General features: G+C 48.0%; 1 protein-coding gene across 2 annotated transcripts in view; it reads left to right on the forward strand.

The window, feature by feature from the left end:
- HPSE2 (heparanase 2 (inactive)) overlaps positions 1-24862 on the forward strand; it is a 104876-nt gene that overhangs the window by 66219 nt on the left and 13795 nt on the right. The window contains exons 4-7 of one of the 2 annotated variants that reach the window (XM_068197766.1): positions 5154-5327; positions 5886-6057; positions 16658-16705; positions 24715-24808. In XM_068197766.1, the coding sequence (XP_068053867.1) occupies positions 5154-5327; positions 5886-6057; positions 16658-16705; positions 24715-24808 (488 nt within the window). The remainder of the gene's footprint in view (positions 1-5153; positions 5328-5885; positions 6058-16657; positions 16706-24714; positions 24809-24862) is intronic. The other variant, XM_068197767.1, reaches the window with a different exon arrangement.

Here is a 24862-nt window from a genome sequence, read left to right on the forward strand (position 1 = left end):
GACACTCCAGGCTTGCTCAGAATTTGTGGAGAGCACAGAGTTGAGCAATATCTGTGACTAGTTTAAATGGTTATTTCTAGAGCTACATTTCTTTGCTTTATCCACAGAAAGGTTCCTCCAGTTGTTCACTGGATTGGTCTCTCAGCTAACTTGTGGATTTGGGAATTGTGCTGTGTGCTGCCCACCCCAAACTCAGCTCTTGTCTCACCTTCCTTGGTGCTTGCATACTCTGGACGTGCAAGAGATGGATGTGGTGAATGGTGGGGATAGAGGGAGAATAGGCTCTTCTTTCCCATCCTTCTAGTTGCCTTCCCAGAGTTGCAAAAGTCCCTGGAACACCATGCAATGTTTGCCACCCCTCAGCCACTGACTGATCCCAGCTTCCGTCTCAGCGTGCACATGAATTTCCACTCTTCATGCTAAACTCTGACAAAGCAAAATTCCTGAAGCAGAATAAAAAAATGTGGAAGACTTTCAAACCCAGAGATTCTTGAACTGTCCCTCTTACCAAACAGCAGTCAATACTGTGCTCTTTATGAAGTCTCTAGTATGTTTAATTCATTCAAACTACAACTGGAAACTCTTTCCAATTATTTTAAACTGCCAGAGATATTTTAATGTGCCTCAGATTTTGTGTTGGTATGCTACAGAGTTAAGTGCCATCTATCTTTCAGAGAACATTAGAATTTGTCCTTGTATAAAAAGAATAATGGGAAAGAATCCCAAAGGATGTACTTGTCCCTTGAACCCCACCATCATTTGTGGTTTCACAGACACCTTCTGCATTTTGAAATTGTTTGTCTCTCTCTGTGCAGGGTATGAGATCAATACAAGCAACTAAAAGCTTTAATTTCTGTGCAGAGCTCCATCTGAGGGCAGGACTGGGAGCAGATCTTCGCTGGTGGCCACCCAGACATGCATTGTTGGGCTGTATTCACTCCCTAGATGAGTTGAAGCCTCTGCAACCAATGATGTAAAAGTTTGAGAAATCACAAATATCTTCTGATTTAGCTTTTGTGCCAGGGCTAAGTGGCCTCTGTCTCTGACTACTGGCTGCTGTTTGTCCCAAACACACCAAGGCACCCAGCCCAGTGAGACCCCCCCACCAAAACTGCTGCTGGGGGTGAGGGGATAGAGCCTGGGGCTTTGCTGCCTCGGGCAGCCTCACTCCAACTAATGAGCATTATAAAAGGAAGAAGCTGACTTTCAGCATCCTTGCACTTTTCTTGTTCTTTTTTTTTTTGTTGTTGTTGTTATTCCTTCTTGCTGAGCTTAAGTGGCAGATGAGTGCTGAGCATGTGAATCTCTGCACTGGGCAGAGGGGAGAGGGAGCAAGGAGAGCATCTCATAAATCTAGTTCTGCTCTATTAAGATTCATTCTGGTACGACAATGGCTTTTTCTATTGAAGTGCTTTGTGAAAGCCTTGCCTAATGATCTGTTAGCTGGGGAAAGGTTAAATTCCTGTATGATTTTCTTTGTTTGATGAAGAAAAAACAGTGCAATTATCCAGAATTCAAAGTGAGTTTTATCCAGCTGTTAATAATACTGCAATTCCTCATGTTCTCATTACTCAAAAGTAACGTTGCCGTCCCTAGTCATGGCAGTAAAATATTTATAGCATTTTCTTATGGCCTTATTTGTACATATGGAGGACTGGGCATCACCCAAAGTCTTCTAAATAGGCTTATTTTTGTGCTTTAGCCATCCATAGAATCATTTGGTTTGAAAAAGACCTCTAAGATCATTCAGTCCAACCATTATCCTAATAGTGCCAGCTCCATCACTAAACTATGTCCCTAAGTGCCATACCTACACATCTTTTAAATATCTCCAGGGGCAGAGATTTGACCACTTCCCTGGACAGGCTGTTCCAATGCTTGAGAATGCTTTCAGTGAAGAATTTTTTTTCTTGTATCCAATCCAAATGTCCCCTGGCACAACTTAAGGCTCTTTCCTCTTGTCCTATCCCTTGTTTCTTGGGAGAAGAAGCCAACCCCCACCTCATTAACAACCTCCTCTCAGGTAGTTGGCAGAGAGTGATAAGGTCTCCCCTGAGCCTCCTTTTCTCCAGGCTGGATACCCCCAGCTCCTTCATATGCTCCTTCCAAGACATGTGCTCCAGACCTTTCACCAGCTTTTTTGTCTCTCTCTGGACATGCTCCAGCATCTCAACACCTTTCTTATAGTGAGGGGCCCAAAACTGAACACAGCACTCAAGGTGCAGAATCACCAGGGCTGAGTACAGGGGGACAATCACTGCCCTTGTCCTGCTGGCCACACTGCTGCTGATACAAGCCAGGATGCCACTGGCCTACCTGGCCACTTAAGCACGCTGCTGTCATGCACTGCATGACAGTATTCTTGTCATCTAACCGCAGCTGTCTGCAATGAAGATGTCCAGTTTTTAAGGCAACCATCTCAGAGGTGAGAGACATGCCCTTTAACCACTAATAGGTAGCTAGCTTGTGCAAACTGATCATCAAGACTCTGCCAGGGTCACTGGATTGGTGCTTCCAAGCTTGCACTATCCCAAGACAGTTGCCAAGAATGAAGGAGGAAAGTAGATTCAGTACCTACTAGTCTTGGTATCAAGAGTGGCCATTTTAACAATCTGGCGTAATGCAGAGACAGGTTTATTAGTACTTTTCTGCTCTTTGTAGCTTCAGTACAGGCTGCAGGTCCATCTGTCCTGGGAGACCACTGGAAACGTGCAGGACCGAGCCCCAGACATCTGTGTGTTTCTCCTAGCTCACTCCCCTGATTGCTGAGGTTTACAGCTTGGAAAGTTGTGGCAGAACATGAAATACACGTGGCATCTCTGCGTCCAGGCACATAGAAACAAAATAAGTGTCATGGGGAAAATATAATTTCACAGTGGCAGGCCCTGTGTTGGGATAAACAAACGTCCTGTTTCCTCTCATGGATGCATGGAAAATCAATTCCCAGTCTTCTGCAGTGGCTCCTAAACATGAACCAAATCCCCTTTTGCAGTACAGTTGTTTTGTACCAGTGAAAAGGTTTCATTTCTAATAGGAGAACTGCAGGTAACACTATTTTTGCTATCCTGTTTTGTCATTTGGGTGTCTATCTTCTCCTCTTTATAGGAGTCCCACTTCAAGTGCAGCTTTTTGTCTGGGGGTCTGAAGTAAATCAGTAATAAGTAACTGTATCTGTCTCTAATTCACTAAACATCCAAAAAAACAGCTAATGTGCCTGAACCACTGGGATGAATACATTAGATTAATCTAATTCAGCTACTTCTCACTCAAACAACCAGAAGTGCTTTGAAAAAGGTTGTGGAAGGGATTGAGAATTTCTCTTCCACATTTTTTGAATTCTTCTTCTTCTTTCCTTAACTTTCCTGTGTTGCATTAAGTGTTAGCTACTCAATTAGCTTATTTCCTGGACCCTCCTTAAAACTTTACTTTAAAAGGTAAGTTTATTTTCGTCAGACCTCAGACCTGGGTCTGTATTCACTGAGACTTTCAGTGACCAGGAAAGGCAACAGAATAAACACAGACATAGAGTGAACAGCTTATCCCACCTGGAACGAGCAGCTCCCTCTTCCACTTGCACCTCAGGTGGGCAGCATGGCTACAGGAAATCTTGGAGCATCACTGCTGGGCTTAGAGCAATTCCCTGAGTGTGTGGTGGCCTTCCCTACAACCCCTTCATCTCCCTTAGTAAAGCTGGTGCATGCTATCACCCTGGTGCCATGGCAAGTCTGATGTATCCTCTGTTCCTTTATGCTCCACTTTTTTTGGAAATGTGCACGTAGACCCAGAGCAGGCTGCCTAGACCCTTCACTGTAACAACAAATGACTGGAAGGTGACCTAGGTGTGAGTATGTCTCACTGCAGCTCAGTCTAGACAAGGGTTACCTCCATTTCTGGAGAGAATATCATGTGCAATCCTTTGTGTACAAAGCCTCAGACCCCATCAAGGTGTAAGACCTAAATGGCTGCTTTGCTGCCCGCAAGTCCTGCTCTCCTGTCAGTAGATTGCTTCAGTGTGATTTGTTCTTGGCACTCTCCTGTGGCTGTTGATCCTCTCCTTATATTTTGTAAGTGCTGACAAGCAACTTGGTTATTTGTCCAAGTGTTTTTCTGGGACCTGAAGCCAGTCTGCCTACTCTGTAATTCCCAAGCACCTCCTTCCCCTCTTCTGAAAGTGGAGCCTGCAGTCTGCCCTCCCTGGCCCCCTGGAACCTCCCTATCCCTGGTGGCTCTTCACAGTTAAGTGGTTGCATCTCCAAGGCTGCTTCAGGAAGCTTGCTGAATATCCTGGGATGCAGTTCAACAGGCAGGGATGATTGAAAACACCACAGTTATCTAATTGCTCTCTAACCAAATCTCCTCTTGCTGTCACGTGAGTTTGTGTCTTGCTAACACTGGCATTAGCTTCATCAGCAATTTGATTGCTGTTGAGTTTTTAGGGGAATTTTCATTAAAAAAGGGCATGAAGTGTTTTGTCTTCCTGTCCTGTGCTAATGTTGCACCTCTCTAAATAGTGGATCGGCTCTTTTTTTGGTGTCTCCTTTTGCTGCTGGCTGATGCTCCCACTGCTCATCAAGGCCACAGTAAGGGAGATGCCATCCAGGCAGTTTTGGGGCCAGCAGATAGGACACAGATCCCACAAAGCCCCAGCACCCTGGGAGGGCCTGCTGGAGCAGGGTTTGGCCAGGCTGTCACTAGGCAGGGAGCCTAGGGAGCAAAGGCCAGGCTGCTGTGGGGTACAGGAGAGCTGGCAGCTTTAGGGTGGTGACTTCCTTGTCCTCTCCCCAGACACTGCAGGGATCTGCTCTAAAAGAGATGCAAGGCAGAATAAGCACAGGAAAGGACAAACTTTCCTTGCCAAGATCAGATGAAAAGCGATGTTATAAAGTCTCTTGTCTCTGGTAACATGGCCCCAGTTCTGACACAGAGGTGGAGGGCATCCAAGTTTCATGCTGGAAGGAGATGAACCCACACCTGGAATCCTATCTGGGTTTCAAAGGTCAGGTGCCTTTCTGTGGTTACAGATGTCGTGTGGATGGCATTTGACCCTGGCTCATCCTACACAGAAGGCGAGGTATGATGGACAGCAGGATCATTTGAACCCCCCTGGAACTAGCTTTCCTTTGAATTACAAACTGTTTTTTGTTTCTTCCCAGCCAGGTCTCTAGACAAACTCTATAACTTTGCTGACTGCTCTGGCCTTCACCTGATCTTTGCACTGAATGCTTTGCGCCGAAATCCCAACAACTCCTGGAACAGCTCCAATGCCCTCAGCCTGCTGAAGTATAGTGCCAGCAAGAAGTACAACATCTCCTGGGAGCTGGGCAACGGTGAGTGTGGGAACAGGAGAGCCACGGGAATGGAGCTTGCTGTAGCAGCAAGATACTCAGTTTTGGAAGAGGATACCTGTAGCTCCCAGGGTGCTTTACCAGTGTATTTTCAGAGGGATTTAAAGGCCCCTGCTGTAAGGCAGCACCACCTCTAAGACTTGGTGTAAGTGAGTCTATTAGCTGGACATTTCTCTCAGTTGGTCTTAAGCACATTAAATGTTTCTGCCCTGGCTGCTGGGCCCAGCTGGTCCTGGGGGGCCAGGCCATCTACTACAGGGACTTGTATGGTGGCAGCAGTGCCAGGGGAAGGAGAAACCCTATGGGGACAGGAGCATGACACCAAGGTACAGCTCCTTCACCCAGCGCACAGCGAAAGGGGCACAGGAGAGCAGGCAGTGGCTGTCGTCCACTCCTCAAAGGCTCCTTCTGTTGCTCTGCAGAGCTGCCTGCGTCCTCTGCGGCGCTCAAGCTGTGTGACAGGGTGAGCTGTGTCTTTCTGGAAGTGCAGAGGAAGAAGCAGAGCTGACAAGTTTTGCTTGTCAATTTGTATTTTCTCAGAGCCCAATAACTATCGGACACTGATCGGCCGCTCAGTGAATGGCAGCCAGCTGGGAAAGGACTACACTCAACTGAGAAGCCTGCTGCAGCTTATCCGCACTTATTCCAGAGCACACCTCTATGGGCCAAACATTGGAAGGCCCAGAAAGAATGTCGTTGCTTTCCTGGAAGGGTAAGTGGTGTTGGGTTGATCAAAAAGAGCTCAGAAATCCCTCCTGAGACCAATGTCCTTGGCAGCAGGAAGGCTTGCTCCTTGGCTTCCCAATGTCCAACAGCTTCCAGGATAGTGAGGCTCTGTGCTGAGCCACCACAGTACCAGAGGCTTTGGAACATGGTCATGTGTACAGCTAAAGTTCTGCAGAGGTCCCTGGTGGGATTTTGGGATGGACTGATTCATGCTCTCCCAAGCATTTCCAGCGTTTCCCAATTATAGGCAGACTGAGGTGTCCACCTTGTTGGGATGTTAAGACAATGCAGTGGTGTGGATGCATGCTGCTGCAAGCCCAAGAGCTGCAGGGTGAGGGTGTGGGTCCTGGCACCACTTACCCATGTGCACGTTATTATCTCTGAGTCCTCTGGGACAAATTGCTTTACTCTTCCAACTTGGTGATTTCTTCTCCCTGTGCTTTCTCCATCTGTGCAGAGGAAGAACCTGTAGCAACTTTCTTCACTGGCCAAGCTCTCTTCTCCCTCCTAGGGGGATTGGCATGTCTCTAGTTTGGGAAGGCCAGAGGTGGAGAAGGAATGGTGACAGAGAGGGACACAGACACCTGGAGGTGACATTGGACAGCTACAGGAATCAGGGAGGTGTGGGAGCCTGCTGGCAGCAGGGGTTGGGTCTGTGTGGCTCGAAGACCACGCAGCAGAAGGGAAATTCCCTGCAGGACTGTAAACAGAAACTCCAGTGCAGAAGGCTGGGCAGGGGGGAGGTGTGGAAGGGACTCTGCTGGGAGCAAAGCTGGGTCTAGCATTCATTAACATCTGCAGGAATGATCTGGCAGAAACAATAAACAGCACACTGATGCAGTCCCCAGCGAGGCGGGGAGGGAGCCAGGGCCAGATTCTCAGCTCTGCTGCAGCAGCACAAAGAGACCATAAAGCTGGTTGGACCAGCTGTGACGCCAGCATCCCTCCCACTGATGAAAGTGGGGGAACAGCCCCTGTGCCCACACCATGGCTGCCGCCGATGCCACGTGAGAGCATCGCCCGACGGAGCCCCGCGCTTGGTGCCGCGCGTGGGAGCGGCGCAGGGGGAGTTACAGAATGCTGTAGTAGCCTTGATCAGCAGGAAATCTATTAGCGCCGGGAGGAGCGGGCTGAGTAAGGAAAACAATGGGGATGAGAGCCAAGAAGCTATTAGAGAAAGGGAAGTCCTACTGCTGTGTTTGCCCTTCGTGCGCCGCAGCCGGGTCCCAGGGAAGAGGGGTCGGAAGAGCCAAGTCGCACGGCCAGGGTGGTCCAGCAGCTAAATGTTGCTGGGCTGTGTTTTGACTGACGGCAACCCTGGGAGCAAGGCTGTAGTGTACAGTCTGGTGGAGATAATGGCAGACACCCCATCTCAAATTAAAGGGAAGGTATGTAACAGCTGCAGCCCTGGTGATAATGGGGCTCTTCATAAACCCCCCAACCGGTGTGGAAAAGCTCTGATGAGCATGCCTGCTCTCCAAGCTATATGTTCTTTTCTCTGCTGCCATCCCTGCCTTCCAGGATAACCCTGTTCCATGGGTTCTCAAAGGGTTTTGTCTCTCCCATGGAGAAACCTTGTGTCCTGCACTCCAAATCCTGGTGTCTGCAGCTCACAGCAAGTGGCACACGCCTGCATGGCGTTACAGCCTGCGGGGTCCTGTGGAAAAAGAGCTGCTGGTCTTTCCACGTAAAAACGCCATTATTACCAGGCAGGGCATAAAGAGGAGGGACAAGTCTGATTACACAAAGACAAAGGGCTAAAGGCTCATTTGCAGTATTTGGACATGGAGTTGCAAAAGGATAAACATATAAACCCTGGTGCCTAAGCTCTTTGACAGTGTGAGCTTTATTCCCAGTAGCTCCCCAAGGTCTCTTCAATATGTGGGTTAGTGCTACCGAGAGCCCTGTCTTCTGCAGCAGCATCCAGAACTGGTCCACAGGATGTGGCTCAGCATGTGCCTGGTGCTATCACAGCCAGGACATCCTGTCAGGGTCCTGAACGAGCCACACACAGTCAGCAAGCAGGAGAGAGGAGAGGGAATTTAGGAAGGTTCTCTCAAAGGCAAATCTGCCACCTGCCTTGCTAGACCACCATGAGTGATCTATGTAGTGCTCACAGTATGTTGAAGGCTCCTGAGAGAAGTGTGTGTGCAGCTCATAGTCCTGATGATGTGAAATTTGTAGTTTTTCTCTTCTTTTAAAAAATTTGTGATGATCAGCAGAAGTCAGCCATGTAGAAGGTGATATGTCAAGTGGAAGATTATGCATGCATCAAGAGTTAACTAAGGCCGGAGGGGTGAGATGACACTCCTGATGTGAAGATGGGATGGGTGGATTAGTCTGCCAGGCAAGCATTGCTGTATTACACAAAGGGAGGAAGTGAGTTCTGGTAGAAGTAATGGAAATGAGCTGAAATGGGACAGGAGACCTCAGACAAGCCCAGGGAATGTTCTCCAGCAGTAGAAGCTGGCATTAGATGTTCTCCAGGGAAAGCCTCTGGAGATACCTGAGGTCCCAAAACACTCAAAGAAAAGTGTCACTGTGACATATTAACTAGAATAACATTTTCCTGTTCCGTGCTCTGTGTTCCAAAGGTTTTAGTCTATTTTAGCTGTTATCTCAAGCAATCAAACTAAACTTATTTTTGTGCTTAAATTTTGTCCAGAAATAATGGCAGTGTCAACATGACTTGGGCATTTGCATCTGCTGAACACCTCCAGGGCTTTTCTGACTAAATCCTTATACCTGTCCTCCAGAACAGGGTGGGACTGAACCTGAGGTGCCACCTTTCTCTAGGGTCTGCTACAATAATGGACAGTTTGGGCACCCAAAAGTTTGCAGCATACAGGAGGATGTGCGTGCTGTCCACTGCAGAGGCTGTCCTTAGGCAAGTGACACTGAGCTGTGCTGGGTGACAGCTATGCACTTCCCAATGATGGAGGTGGGATTCACTGAGGGGAGGAGAGCTTGAAGCACAGAAGCTTGGGCTTTGCACACCCTTCAGTGCTGAGTTATTGCCCCTGAGCTCCTCCACCACCCTGCAGGGAGCAATGGCTCAGAGCAGCCACAGCCATCTGTGTCACCCTGGGCTGGCAGGTCCTGGAGCCTGGAGCTGGGCCGCTGCTGATGGTGTAAGGACAGGCTCTGCAGTGGAGAGCTGCTCCTACTATGCAGGAGGCTAGAAATGGTGTCTTGTGGATGCACAGGTGCAAGAGGGAATTTCTCCAGACACAACCAACAGTTGAGTTTGATGAGGTGTTAATTAGACCATTCATGCAGCCTGAGCTGTTGCAGAGCAGACCATGTTAGCTACCTACTGTGTCTGCAGGTACAGGAATCCCAGAACTGCTCCGAATTTGCTTGGGGAAAAAATTATGGGATTCTGAGGAATTAACATAGATTTTAACAGCAGATCAGGAATCAGACACAAAGGTTAATGCATGGCTGGATAGCCCATTTGGTGCTGGAAGAGAAGAAACATGAGGAAAAGCTATAAGGAAGGAGAGATGCTAAAGTAGAGGTGTTAAAGCTTGGAACATGTGGTACAAAACTTAGTTTGGCATGTCTGGGTGGATTTGACTCTGGGATCTCATGACCCATTGCTCCTCAGCTGGTGTAGCCCAGTTTTTGCCACTGGTAACTCACAAGTTTCGGTGTCTAACCTCCACCATGGCAGGAGCTGCAGCAATGCCAGCAGGGTAAGGTCTGGCAGGCACTTTTGCCCATGCTAGACTGGCTGTTGTTGCTCTGTGGCCAGTTTAGGTCCTGAGACTGCTGAGTCATCAGAGAAGTGAAAATCTTTCTTATCTGGAGCTACAGTCTTTCCCTATTCCTCATCTCACAGATTTTAAAGTCACCAGATCTTGTGGCTCCTTTGCTTTTCTCTGCCCTCTTTCCAGCCTCCTTGGCTCCTTTTTGCTACTGCAGTCACCACTGTGCATCCACCCTCTCGTCACAGGGACACAGCACCTTCAGCCAGGTGGCAGAAGTAGGTGACAAGGCTCCCAATTGTCAGTCTTTCCCTTGCAAGGCACAAACATATCTCATCTTTCATGATTTTACTACCTCCTGCCCCTGGTTTGTAATGCCTGTGGAGACTTAAGCACCCATCTGGTTCCCTGTGTCTCCTTCTGGTGATGTCATTCCACAGTGGTCTGAAAGGAGCCCATAAAGCTGAAGAAGCACTTTGTCAGTGGTGGTTAAGAAGAAGCCCTTCCTCCCTGCCAGCTGTGGATATGCCAGGACTGGGAGGGGGCATGTCTTAGTTATTTGTGGGCAGAGAAGCAGGGGTCAGGTTAATACCTGACTCAATCCTCAGCCCTGCTCCTTTCACCCACAAATCAACCCCAAGCCAAGGTTTCTAACACTTATCTGTTAGAGAGAATTGTTAGCTTACAGTTCATGAAATGGCACAATGGGGTTCCACCAAAGCAATATCAAAGTGTTTTAAAATGGGAGAGACTTTGGTAGTGTTTGGGTGATAACTGCCCTTGACTTATGTCTCTGCCATCATGAGGATGAAGAGGGCTGTGCCTGTCTGTGCAGGTCAGCACGCCTCAGTCAGTTCAGGCATTAGTTTTTATCCAAATAGCAGACAAAGACAGTGTATGGACAGAGCTTGTTTGTTTAAATTCAAGTAAGAATGAGAAATAACTAACTGGAGTAGGTGGTATCTGGCAAAGGAAATTACTCTGGATGAATTTTAGGAATGAAAGTAGGCATTTTTCCTGTCTTCTCGCTGAGAAGGACTTCTGCCATATTTGAAACAAGGGACTTGTAAACACTGGGTTTTTAGAAGTTGTTTTGGCTGTTTGTCTTTCTTAAAAAATATATATATATCCTTGCTGTATTGTATTACAAAAGCTACCACAAGGCTGGTGGCACAGACTTTACCACGACACTCAACGGATCCAGAGCAAGAATTTTGTACAAAAATTTGAGCCACAAGACAAGGAATTTTATTGCTAAAAAGGGAGGAGGAGGTCACTGCAGCATGAACTCAAGCTCTGGTGGCATTGAACTTATGAGTGACTCAATTCATAAAATAGTTGAAATGAGGTGTGAAGGATGTGATGACTCATTTTGCAGTTGGTTATATAGCAGGGTCAAGGAGCTGAGATATAAGCAAAAGATTCAGCTACCGCTCTTGTAGGAGGAAAGAGTTAATATAGTTGTTGCATCTGAAACTTAATTTGATTTCTGGAATGCCAGAATCACAGTCACCTGAACAGGAAGAACAAAATGGATAAGAAAACACATAGATGAGATTACAGCACTGTGTAAGTACACATTGTACCTTCATTCTGATTACTATCTACAATCTTAGTAATTTCATCTCAGAAAAGATGTAATAGAACCAGGAGGTTACAGAGAGAAGCTGAGGATGTGCTTAGTGTGTGATTTCTTCACGTGAGAAGGGATTAAACAGGGCATGCCTCTTTAGCTCAGAAGAGAGACAGCTCAGAGGGAATGTTACCAAGGCCCGTGAATGGGGCGGTTTGTTCACAATGCAGAAAGTAGTTTGGAGGAAGGTTATTCACATGGTACACAGTGGCACTGGGTAAGTAATTGTCACAGGGTGTTGTGGAGGCTAGAGGTAGGGGAGTCTCTGTCTCCTAACCCATTGAGCTTCCCCAAGGACAAAAAGCCCTCCTGAAGGCTTGTGCAGCCCTACCACAGACCAGGCTGGCTGAAGAAAGGTGATGATGAGCAGACAGAGAATATAACGAATCAGCAGATTTATACCTAGTTCACACCAGTCTCTGCTCCCCAGAATGAAATTCATGCATGTCCACTGCAGGATAAAGGCTTTGCAGCATGTAGCATTAGTGAGGTCTAGTATCTCTTGCTGCTGCTGCTGCAGGTATTCAGTTGTGCTGCTGGAACCTGAAGAAGTCAGTAAGTGCAGCCTGGGCCTTAGTGACCCTCACCAGCCTGCTGAGACACATGATGACGACACCACCCTGCTCTAGGGATCCACCAGGGCACCACCACAACCACTGGCAAGCCAGTCTTGTTCCTACATTTGGGGCTTGTGCAGGATAGGGACTCTGTTTTGTAGTTCTTCAGTGAGTAGCAGATGAAATAACCCATATTTGTAAAGTCCAGCACTTAGGGTTCATTCAGATGCTAAGCCACTTGGGTGCCTCTGCAATAACAACTTTTCTCCTTGTGCAGCTGCATTCTTTGCTGCAGCATTGTTTTTTTTTTTTGTTTTTTTTTTTTTTGTTTTTTTTTTGTTTTTTTAATTTTTTATATCATTTAAAGGATAAAAATCTAAAATGACCTGCATGGGAAAGAGATTTCCAAATGTGGATGTCTCTTTAATGTATCAGGAATAAGCCTAGGAAGTTCCGGAGGCTGGCAGCTGAATCCAGACACATTCACATGAGAAATAACGTACTTGGAGGCTAATTAACCATGGGAGCAATTTACTTGAGGTTGCAGTAGGTGCTCCATGACTGACAAGTATTGAATCAGGACAGGAGACGTGTTTCAGGTATCTGCCAACACAAAAGTAAAAGTTGTCGTCCTGGGATACATGGTTATAGGAGATGCTCTGGAAGAGGTCAGATTTGCCCCATGGTGTCACAATACAGAGTTTGGGTATCAGTACCATCTCGAGATGTTGCAGCCCTCCCGCTCCTTGCCCCCACAGCTCACACATGCCCTGTGAGGTGAGCCCCACCTTGTGCTAGTACTACCATTTGTGGGTCAGAGCTGTGAACTGTTTGAGCCACTGAGCAATGTTGAATTACGTTTTCTCAGCTCTAGCTCAATGCAGGGCCCCACAGGTAGCAAGGTTGGCAAGGGATGCTGGCACAGAGCCAGCTGCAAGGGTAAGAACATGAATAGAGTAATGGGGTGGGTTGAATTGAAAAGAAACTTGGAGATCATCTAGTTCCAACCCTCCTGCCATGGGCAGGGACACCTTTCAGTAGACCAGGTTACCCAGGACCCCATCCAACCTGGTCTTGAACACTTCCAGGGATGGGGCATCCACAGCTTCTTTGGTCAACCTGCTCCTGTGCCTTATCACCCTCACAGTGAAGAATTTCTGGCTAATACCTGATTTAAACCTACCCCCTGTCATGTAGGTGTCCATATCAAGCTCAGTGACTTTGTCTCATCCTCAAATCAGAAACTCCCTACCCAAGATTCCTATTCCTCTACACGTCTCTGATGTGTTCTGCTTTCCCAGCTAGAAATGCTGTCCCAGAAGATTTCAAAGACTTTTCTTGAGGATTTTAACATGGGCCCAGGTTTCTGATATGTGGAAACCCAGACAGAGTATTGCATGGGCAGGCATTGGGGCTGCCACCCTTCTGAATTATGGGACAATGCTACAGCATTTGCCCCTATAGCCTGCGCAACATGGGCTGAGCTTGTCCTACTGCTCCTGGGAGGGATTTAGTGCACATGTGCTGCAGGGCCAATTGATGCTCACAGAGAGACCCCAGTGTGTAGGAAAATGGCAGATTTACTGTGCCAGCCCAGCCCATCTGTGCAGCACATGTGCAGGGATCTGAGCTCTGCCGGAAGTGTCTGGTTCACTGTGCCTGCGCCGTGCACATGGAAATCACACAGCCCAGGATATCCCAAGTGAAAATGTGTCACCACTGGTCATTCTGACCCTATGGATCTTCACTGGCCTCAAAACCTGTGGATGGAGCAGCACAGGTGCTATAGGAATAAAGGGATTAGTTAAATCCCTATTCCTAAAACAAGGATATTTGGATACCTGTGCATTACTGCCTCTCCACCTCCCCTAGGCTTTCATCTCTTGCTCCTGCAGTACCCCTTGCTGGCTGCTGGGCTGCTCTAGGTTCCCTCTGAATAGTAGAGACCACTGCCCAAAACATCTGGGGTGTTCCAGGAACAACTCCAGCTATAAAGGCAGGACTTACTAGGAACTTCATCTTGCAAAAATCTCAACAAAAGGAAAAAGAAAGAAAACAGAAAGAAAGGAAAACAGACATGCAAACGAAAATTTGAGCTAGATATGTATGTTTTATCATAAGATTTTAATATTTACAGAACTAACTGATTTATCTTCCTATTATAGGGGCAGAAGAGGAACACTAAGCAAGCCAGGGCCATTCTGTCCTGTTTTTGGTTTGCACTGTGCTGCCTGTGCTCTCTAACTGTTTCTCAGGAACTTTTTATCAAGAGGCCAAGCAGCTTCCTAGAGATGTGGGAGATGAGGCATATGGCTGTCCTGCTTCTGCTGCTCCAGGAGGTTATAATGTGTGTTTGCTTCACTTTTCAGTCCCTGCTCAAAGACCACTGTAGAAGGTGTGTCTTCAACAGGGCTATAGGCCCTATGAAAATGGCAAGGAAAACAAGAGAGCTTCTTCCTTTAACCGTGGTCTGCTCATGGTTTTGGTCTGTGAGGGGAGAGTGCCAAGCTGAGCCTGAAGAGGTGATTCAGTAAAATCCAGGATGGTTTACTTTCAGATAGAATGTAAAGCATTTGAGGTTAGAAAACAAGTTGGGCTAATTTTCAAATCCAATTGCAACATATCGATCTTCAAATCCAATACAGATTGTGTTCATAATTTCAGTTTAGAGTTCATTAGCTTACTCTTACAGACTTTGTGCATTACATATTATGCAGCAGCCCCTGCACAGGGAATTTAAAACCTGGCAGCTGGGGTTTTTTACTCTTTTGGTGTATTTCTGCACACTTAATTTTATACAACAGCATCACCTCCTCAGCAATATTTGCATAATTTTCTTTTTTCCAGGTGGCCAGTGTGAGTTGTGGGAAGCTCACAGCTCTCCCTGTGGCTGCACTAGGGTTGGCCCAGCTGATATTCTCCCCCTGCTCAGCTGGGGAGGAGCTGTCCCCAACCATTGCATTGCCACCAGTCTTCCAGGCCTGACCCTCAAGAGAGATGTAAAAGCATTTCAGAAAGGCTTTTGCATCTTTTACAGAGCCTGGGACCTGAGCTCTCAGCATTGCTGGGCAGCAGAATTGGGGATGCATCAGTGCTACAGGAGTTTACAGCATGTTATTGTTTTTCCATTTCTAATTGTATCTCTTCCCTCTCTGTCTGCAGGGATTTATTATTGCTGCCTTTGCCAGCATCCTCTTATGCTCCACAGGGTCCAGCTGCCCTTTTGTCCCAGTCTATAATTGACCATGGTCATTAATTTAAAGTCAGAATGATCATTTCTGAGCTATATTTAGCCTGAAGCTTGCTGCTCTTGTTTCAGACCTGATTAGAGGCTCATGTGCCAGAAAGCTGCTGCTCGTCCCTGCCATGACAAATAGTCTGATGGTCTCTCCTCACAAACCTTCCCCTTCCCTACCCTTGGTCATGGGGCTCTCCTTGGGGTCGCTGGACTCAGCACCAGTCACCCCTGTGTGGAGCTGGGACTGCTGTGACATTGCTGCTGTGTTCCTGGAATCCTTGTGCATCAAAAGCAGCCCAGGAAGACACAGCATCGTTTCCTTTCTCAGCGTATTCATGAGCTCAGGCAAATGTCTCCTGTCATGTGTGTGCACTATCATGTCCAAAATGCATCAGCCACGCAGTGCACGTTGCACTCCTGCACAGACAACGTGTCTGTCCACTCAGAGTGTGCCTTTATGTGTTTCCATATCCATACCCCTAAACATAAGATCATAAGAGCTGCTTGGGCTTCCTCGTGGGAGCTGCAGTTTTCCAAGGTGCTCTTTGGATTGCTGGGCTGGGGAACCAGGGAGAGACCCCTGCAGTTACAGATGGTGCCCAGGATTAGGAATTGCTTTGGTTTTGGGACTGGCAGTGTGAGCAGGTGCACCTGTGTAGCCTCAAGTCTGACTCAAACAGGAGCTGTCTGGAAGAGGTATATTCTTAGTGAGGTCAGAAGCCACCAGGAGAATATTCCCATACATCACTGACTTTAACCTTGTCCATGGAAGTGCTGTGGTTAGGCACAGGAATGGAATAAACCAGAAGAGGTTTGACCCAGATCAGAATCCCACAGTTCGCTAATAGCCAATGCCAAAGAAAGAGTCAAAAAAGGAAAGCACTTAGCAATATTAGTCCAGCTTTTCCTCCCTTCCTCAGGAGCTTCCTGAGCAGGAGGTGGCATTTTTGCTTTGTCATAATAGCTTTGCTGGGTTTTATTTCCATTTTCTTCCATTTTCCAGTTCTTGCTTGAATACAGGCAAAGAGTTCCTCAGATTAAATACATATTGGGGGTAAGAAGTATCTCCTTTTAAGATGGACATTTAAAACATGTTCTTTAATTGCTATTGAGAGTTGTTAAAGTCACAGAACTGAATATATGCCTCAAGACCTTGTTCCTGAAATGCTGTTGTTTTTCCAAAGCTCTCCTTCCCTGCTCTAAAATGATGCCCAGAGCTCTGCTGCCAGTTGGGTTTCACTTCATTGTTCTCAGCTGTGCTTGCTACCAGCATTTGGATTAAGTAGAAGTTATTCCTTCTATTTCAGGACACAGAGGCTTCATTAGAAAGTATTTGTGGGTACAGCGGCCACCTTTGTTATCTCAGAATGTAGCATGAGCATTGGTTGTTTAGGATTTCCCCTGTGACAACCCTGGGCTTATCTGGTTTCTTCCTCTGTTTCCCATAGGTTCATGAAAGTGGCCGGTGGCACGGTGGATGCTGTTACCTGGCAACAGTAGGTATTCACCATTCCTTCTATTTTCCAACACTCAGTGCAGTGATCACAGATGCTGGGAACAGAGCTGATGTGCTCTCTGGGTGTCAAAGGGGCAGATGTGCTACTGCCACCTCTTCTGTCCTGCTGAATTTAAATAGGTGATGGAAGCTCTGCCCTTCTTTCTCGAGCCTCTCAAATAATTACAGGAGTGGGTGTAATAACCTTTACCTCTGCAGCTGAGACACAGGACAAAAATACCACTGCCTGCATGCCTGGATTGCTGGAAACAGAGCCCTGAACTGGACTGCTGAGTCTCCAGAGGCAGCTGGGAGGACAGGCAGCTCTGGGGGTGGCCTGGGTAAGGACAACAAGGAGGCAAAAGCCACAGATGTATGGGACTATCTGAAAGCCCTTTTCCTTTCACCCCAATCATTGCCTCCTCATGCCCATTGGCCTGAATCTAAACTGGTTCATCCAGACAAGGGAGAGACATCTTAGTCCAGTGGTAAACACATAATGCTGCAGCCCCCACTCTGCTTTGTGAGGGTGTCCACAGACACACTGCTGTGTCCTACATGCAGGTGGAGCCCCAGGAGCAGATATCAGTTAAAAGGGGATGAACATCCAAGATCCTGGCCCAGCTGAGGCTGAGAGAGATGCTGTTACCTGTTCTTCCCCCTGGTCCTACAAATGCTGCATTTCAGAAGAGCAAAGGAAGCTCTGAGGTGTAGCACTGAGTGTTACAAGCACCCTGTGCAGGGAGAGGTTTTCCTACTTGAGGGAAAATCCAAAAACATCTTTTCCTTCCTCCTATTTCTACCTGCCCCAGTTTGCATGCTGTGGCCAGAGGCAGGCTCCCCAGCAGTCTGTGGCTCTCTGCAGTGGGAGTGCAAACGCCAGTGCAAAGGTGAGGCACCGTACAAGCACAGCAGCGACCACCAAAATTGATAGCAAGAGGGTTTGTGGGGCAGGCAGGACTCTCCCCTGCCACAGAAAGGACATATTTCAGAGACAAGTATTCACTGGAGGGAAAAAAACTACAGTGAGACCATTCTGTTCTCAGAAAAAGTGGGTTTGCTGTCATGCTAGGTTATACTTCCCGTGCAGGACACTGGCCTAAGCATGGGAGCCAGGGTCTCAGGTCCAAGGTGTGCCTGAGTGTGGTGCCCACAGGTCTTGTTCCCAAGTTGATTCTTCACCATGACCCTTCATGAGGTGCTCAGGCTGCTTTGCTGCAGTGCAGTAGTGGGGCTTGTAAACCCGTCACTTGTAAAGGCCCTTTGGACACCTGCTCTTAGGCAGAGCTCAGTGGGTTTAACATATGAGGCGCTCCTGCAAGCACAGCCGTGGTCTCTGTGTCAGTGTGTTAACCTTGGAGGCTTCTGCAGAAGCAACTGTTGGCATCTTAGAGGGGTTTATAGCACCAGACATGACCAGCAACCTGGAAGTCCCATTCCTGGAGCTTGGCTTGTCTCAGTGTGCTTGCCTGGGTGTTTAGCACCTTGGGTTTTCCTGCCAGGCAGCAGCAGCTTGCTGCAAGGGGGACAGTGGGGTAGCAGAGCAATTGGAGCAGGATTTGTGTTACTTACAGGCTCATGCTGTGCAATGATGATCTATGTCTCATCTGGGAATTTGCTTTTCATGATTACACGATGTGCTGATCGCATTTATTTAGTCCAGGAATTTGCTTTCTGCAACAGGGCTTGATGGCTGGGCCAAGCCCTTGGATGAGTTGAAGGAACAATCTTCCAGGCTTCAGATGTGGAGTTTCATCTGGTGTGCAGGGAATCTGCCTGCATGGCTGCTTTGAAACCGTTTCTTATATGGGGTCAGTCTGAAGTGTTTGTCAGGTCTGGTGCTGAAGCAGCAGCTTATGGTTGGGAGGGATCCCCACAAGGTACAGCTCCCCACAAGGGTCAGCAGAGCTGAGCTGCTGCCTGCTGACCGATTTCCACTGCAGGGCTCCCACTTCTCCTCCAGCCAGGGTTTGCAGCTCTGGAGATAGCACTCGTATGTGATTGTGAGGACTGGCAATGGCCACAGCTCTGAGCTGGGCTTCTGTACTGTTTATGAATAAATGTCAAAACAGTGTCTCATCCCTCTGCTCCAAACAGCAAAACAAAACAAAACAAGTTCCTTTGTATCCAAGAAGAAAAATATTAGCAGGAAACTAAACTGCTGTCTAATTTCAAGTATGAGTATTTTGGTTCCAAACCCTAACGTTCTCCTGGGATATCAGTTATAAATTTGTCAAATCTGTTATTCCTTTGAAAAGTCTGTGCTCAATCCAGAAGGGGAATTGAGAAGGGAATATATTGCAAGGAGCCTTATTCTCTGTGTGAAGACAGAATATATCTGAAATATAATTGATAGAAAAGTGGCAGTGGGTAGAAATAAACAGCTCACCAGTGAGCCTCACTCACTCAACTGAGTATGGTTTCACTTACATACACAACATCACTCAGCATGTGTGCCTCCCTCTTCAGAAGTAAAGTGTTCCTGGAGAGGGATGTGTGAATGGCTTCAAAGTGTTCAGGGAATTTCCTCTAAAGGAGGATGTGACAAGTGGCTCCAAGAGATTTGGCATTTCCCTGGTGATTTAGATTGTTATGTTTGGTTATGAGTGAATGCAGACCCCATCAGCCTTTGGATGTGGGTTCCCACTGCTCAGAATCCTCCCCACAGCCATCTCTTTGCTCTGCACTGGTGTCCTCACATATGGGGAAGATCCATTGTCTGCTTAAACCTGCAGCTGTGCCCAGTTCCATCCCCCAGCACACTCTCTCAGTCTGCACAACTGCTTTCCCATTCGAAGTCTTTCATACAGCTCCAAGTTTGTCATGTTTAATGGGCAAATCCTCATGCAATGCTGCCTCTGAAACACAAATCCCTATTACTTATGGGGAAAGTAGACGTTTACATCTTCAAAAACAGCGGACATTTGTCCCAGTGGCTTCTTGGAGAATGCCACCTTTTCTTCCAAGATACAAAGTCACTTGTCCTATGTGGCAAATCAGAGGTGCCAGACACATAGGCATGTGAGAGATGTTGCTTTAAATGCTTTTGCCTGGCTTGGTTTGGGTGACATCTCTTCTGGCCTAGTCATGTTGAGCGTGCAGGGGGAAATGCTCAAGGGCAGTAGCACAGGGCAGATTTTCCAAAGGTTCCAGGAGAGAGTTGCCCAGCATGGGCACACCCACCAGTGTATGTACCCAGGGTGTATATTTGGGCTCACATTAGCTTCAGAGTGCTCGGAGTGCTGTGTCTTCACAGGCTGTGCCTGGAGGAAAGGGCTGCAGAAAGGAGACTCTGACCCTTTTGCACCTGTGTGGTGGTTTTAAAGTCAAACCCACTACAATGTGTAAATAAACCTGGTCAGGGCACAGCTTTGCCCACTGGCTTGTAATCCTCTTCACTGTCTGATGGAGAGAACAATTCCTGGCAGTACCATGGCCCTGGCCACCAGCACATTTCCAGGCAATGCCAGGGCAAGGCTGGGGACATGGCACAGGCCAGGGATGGCTCCTGGCGGTGACATGGGCAAATGCATCTTGTCTGGGGGTAGAGAAAGGCGTGGGTGTGAGCTGTAGCTTTGGGGCCAGAGAACAGCCCCCAGTCACTCTTCATCAAAGCATTTATTAGTTGACTGGAGGTGGGCAGCACCTCTCATCTGTGCCTGCAGGTGTTTGGAAGGAGCAGGTTGCATCCTGCCTCTCTTCTCCATGAGAAGCATTGTGGCTGCCCCATGTTCTGCGCTGCAGATCCCTCTCCTCGGGAAGATGCTCAGGGCTCAGGGCCACGTCTCAGCAGAGGTGTCTCAGTTTCACAGCTGCAGCAGGGTGTCATGCTGACCGTGAGGATCTGCCCTGCTGGCTGTCCCTGGCAGGCGGGTGCCCTAATTCCAAGCAGACTCTCCCTGTAGCAGCAAGCAACAAAGTAGATCCGGAAATTCCTGAGCTTTGGGAAGTGGGCTTTAATGTAATTAACTGCAACAGAAGAAGAGGTCAGATAATAGGGGCAAAGGTTTCTCTTTAAAATGAAGGAGGATGTAAATGAAACCAGCTGCCCAGGAGTCAGTGCACTGCCTTCATTAAACATGGTACAATGCTTACGGTCCCATGCAGCAAATCATGGATCTTGCCAGAAGACAATTTTAAATGCAACACAAGACCTCGAAGTGAGAGGACAGAGACATGTGACCAGCCCCCGAGTGCCCAAGTGCTCTGATGCCTGGCACTTTTCCTCTCTGGGAGGCAGTGGGGAGCTGTGTGCAGCCTGGCCTTGCAGCCTGCTCAAGAACAAGGGCATTTCTGACTGGCAGCTGTGTTCAGCCCTGCCTCACTACTGTTCTCAGCTCGTCTTTGTCCCATGCTACAGATTCATCAAAGGATGGCAGCCAGGAATTGGGGTGGTTCATTTCCTAGCACGGGCATAAATCCTTGCCCAGCCCTTGGCTGAGTCCTTCCCCTGCAGCACACTCTGGTTTGGCCATCTCCAGAGCAGCCCAGTCACACCTCCCTTTGCAAAGTGTGCTGATCTCATCCTGGCTTTCTATGGCACAGTCCAATGACGGTTTTAGAAATGGGGCCATGTAAGCAGAGGGGAGAAGAATTTGTCTTTGCTTTTTACAATTTGCTTTGTATAATAGGCATCCAAATATGACACCCAAAAGTAGATGTATCTGGCCTTTCTTTCAAGATGTATGTCTCATCTGGGATTTAGTTGCTAGATCCCTCTTTTTCTTGGCTGACTCTTCTCATGTTCTTGCAGACTGCCTGTTCATAGAGATAGTGGCATCAAATAGGGAGACACAATGGCCCAGCTCTGTGTATAATTGGCCATATCTATTCTTTCCTCAATTATGAGAAACAGCATGGTCAGTGCTCATGGTGTGCATGCTGATATCTCCCAGGCTTCAGGACCACTGCTGTTGCTGTGCCATACTCAGAGCCCACTGAAAGAACTGTCAGCCTGTGTTGGAGACAAACAGCTTGTCCAAGAGCTAAGGGTGCTCTGCCTCTGCAGAGTCGTGGCTGACAGAGACCCCTGCCCATGCTGGGGAGGGTCTGTCCATTCATCTCCTTGCCAGACTTAGGAGAGCAGGATGTGAGTGCCACAGACCCCGGGGCTGGCCTGGGGAGGTATTTGTCAGTGCTGGATATCTCTGCAGCTGCTGCTGGCTTTTTTGGAGGTTGAAGAGTTGTGACTGTTTTAGGTTGTTGTTTTTTTTTTTTTTTTAAGTCAAGTGCACTGAGTCATTGTAAATACCAGCAAAGCTGCAGCCTTTACTCCAAGGAATAATCCACGCCTAATGAGCTCTTCTCTTCCTTTAAAGGCCTGACAGTTGTTTGCGTTTTGTGGATTTCTATACTGCCTATACTGACAGTTAAAGTTACCAAAATGAAATGACATTAACTCAATGAGATGAAGCTGGAAACCCATTCCTGAGTAGCCAGGTATCAGCACAGACCTCAGTTCCTCTCTCTTCCTCACAAGCCTTGTGCAACTGGTGCCATTTTCCCTTTTCCCTAGTCTGAGGAGAATGAAACTGCCTGTTGGCAACTTAGGACTTCCCAGGCAGATTTGCAAGAGATCCTTGCCCATTTTACTGAAGCCTGTAATTGTCTTCATGCTCTGTTTACACACCCAAAGCTGAAGTGTTCCCCTCTTCACGCCACTAGGAAATATGCTACCAAGATTTCTTGATACTGAAGCAGGAATACTGATACTTTATTTCTGCCCTTCGTTCCTCTACCTGTCTCTATTTCTTTGGGTTGTTAATGAAGGTGTCAAAAAATAAATGTTCCCATGGCATGTATTCCAGAGTATTTCTCTTCCCTGTAGGGTCTGGGCTGTGCTGAGCGCAGCAGCACCTCCCCAGGTGATTTCTGGGGGGCAGAGCCTCCTCTGGGTCTGCTGCTGGTCCTCTCCCCTTGGCAGGGGAGCTGCATGTCAGAGCACACCTTGTGCTTGAATGAGGTGATGAGGAGGTGCAAGCTTGTCTTTGCTCTCCAAGGGGTTTATCCTGGGCTCTGAGACCATATTGGCCAAGGAACTCAACCCTCCAGAAAACCTGATGTATTGGAGGGGTCATACACAGGCTGAGGTCTATCTAACTCCATCTTTTCCCTGTGAATACAACCTTTTTTATATCTTTCAGCCAGTTTTCGGCCCAGGTGATGGGGTTTTTAGTCCACAGCAGTCTGAAAAAGTAATTTCTGCTCAGTTTTTAAGTGCGGTGCTAAACTCCAAACATCTGCCATCCCCAGAGAACACTGCTTTGTAATTTTGTCTTAAAAAGTAAGCTGTGTAAACCCCACCACTGCCTGCTGCTCACAGATCTGCTCTCCTCCCTGCAGTCAGTGGTTCGATAGTGTGTAAGTGATCGGAATGATTTTGAACACTTCCTAAATTCTCCCTGGAGATTATCTCTGCCCTTAGCACCTTCCAGTCACCATGGATATACAGAAATGCCTCGTGCCTCCTTGCCCAGTCACACAACGTTGGGGTGTGCCTGGCATGTTCCCGTGCTTCGCTGGGGACACAGCTGGGACTGCATGCCTGGGGGAGGGCTGACAGAGGAGGTTCTTATCCTTGAATGCTTTTGCAAGTGGAGCCTGTAACAGAATTCTGCTCTGGGACAGTTAGGGACTTGGAGAAGTGAGACACAAAAATCCTCTGCAAGCACTCATGCATGTTGTACATGTGCCAGGTGCTCTGTCTGAGGCTGAGTTAGCCCACGGCATCCTTTGGGGATGCTCCTGCATTCCAGCACCCAAGTGAAACAGCCACTACAACTGCTACAGCTGCTCACTGGTGAAGATGAGATGCATGTCATGGAGAAAGCAGCCTTGGAAAGGTGAATCCACCTTTCTTCAGAGCCCAGGTCTTTAACTCTTTATGCATCCCAGCACCCACAGCTGCACCAAGGTCCACAGGGAGGGAGGAGGGTCTGTGTAACTCTGGTGAAATCTGAGTGGATGTAGATCCACTGAGGGATGGGAGGTAATGACTGAGCCCCACCAGCCCCAGCCAGAGCTGCTGCTGTTCCTGGGAACCTCCATCCCCCCAACGCAGCTCTCACATACTCTGGGGCTTGCTGGGGTGAGTGGCTGATACACAATGCAGATTTGGGAGGAGAAGGTTCATAAAGTTTCTCTTGCAAAACCTATTTATCAGAAAAAGGGCTGGCCCAGGGGTATGCCAGCACATGCTGCAGCAGGCGTCCTGTTTCCTGCAAGGCTGGCAGAAGCCTCTGGGAGATGTGCAAGGCCTGCCATTTCTCTTTGCGTGGAGGAGAGGTGACAGCCCAAGACTCTTCCTCAGGAGGAGCAGGTTGGGATTACCTCTTGACACAGGGTATGTGCAGTCAGGACAGAATGCTTCACCTCATGTCCCACAGCCAGGAGACAGCAGTGAGACATTTCAGAGCCTTCCTCTCACACTTAGAGACAGATGATTCACATCATTATGGGCAGCACTGTAGCTGTACTTCATAAAATCAAGCACATGGAGAGCAGGAATCAGCCTCCTGTATGGGAAACACTCCCTGGCATTCGGAGGCCAGAAGGTGTTTCTGTGAGAGCAGGACTTCCTCTGCTGGTAACAGCCACAACATCTCTTGACAGGGGAATTCAGCTGTGGAATTTTCTGGAAGGTGAAGCAAGGAAGCTATAGGTTATGCAAGAGTGCTGCGAAGCCTTTGCAGGTGGCATTTTGCTCCCAGCCTTTAGAATACAACCCCCAGAGTTTCACCAGCAAAAGTTAAGAAATTGCAAAACTTCCCATGGTTCCTGAAGTGCGAGGTGCTCAGTGTCCAGGGTGTGTCCCCCTTACATCCTCTTTTGGAGACTGAAGCATCTGCCAGGCAGGTATGGGCAGTGGGCCAGGATAGGACAGGGTGCAAGCAGGGACTCCCACAGAGCAAAGAAAGCATCTTGGTATGGGACAGCAGCAGAACAAGAGGATGTGGTCTGGGGCAGAGATACTTCCAGCTGTCTGACCTTGTCTTCTTATTTTCCTTCCAGTTACTACATTGATGGTCGAGTGGCCAAAGTGACAGACTTCCTAAAGACACGCCTGTTAGACACACTGTCAGACCAGATCAGGAAAATCCAGAAGGTGAGCAAAGGGTCTGCAGGGGCGAGGGGACACCATGGCTGCAGTGCCTGGCTG

The sequence above is a fragment of the Anomalospiza imberbis genome, chromosome 8 (assembly GCF_031753505.1).
Source record: "Anomalospiza imberbis isolate Cuckoo-Finch-1a 21T00152 chromosome 8, ASM3175350v1, whole genome shotgun sequence".
In the NCBI taxonomy this organism is placed as follows: domain Eukaryota; kingdom Metazoa; phylum Chordata; class Aves; order Passeriformes; family Viduidae; genus Anomalospiza; species Anomalospiza imberbis.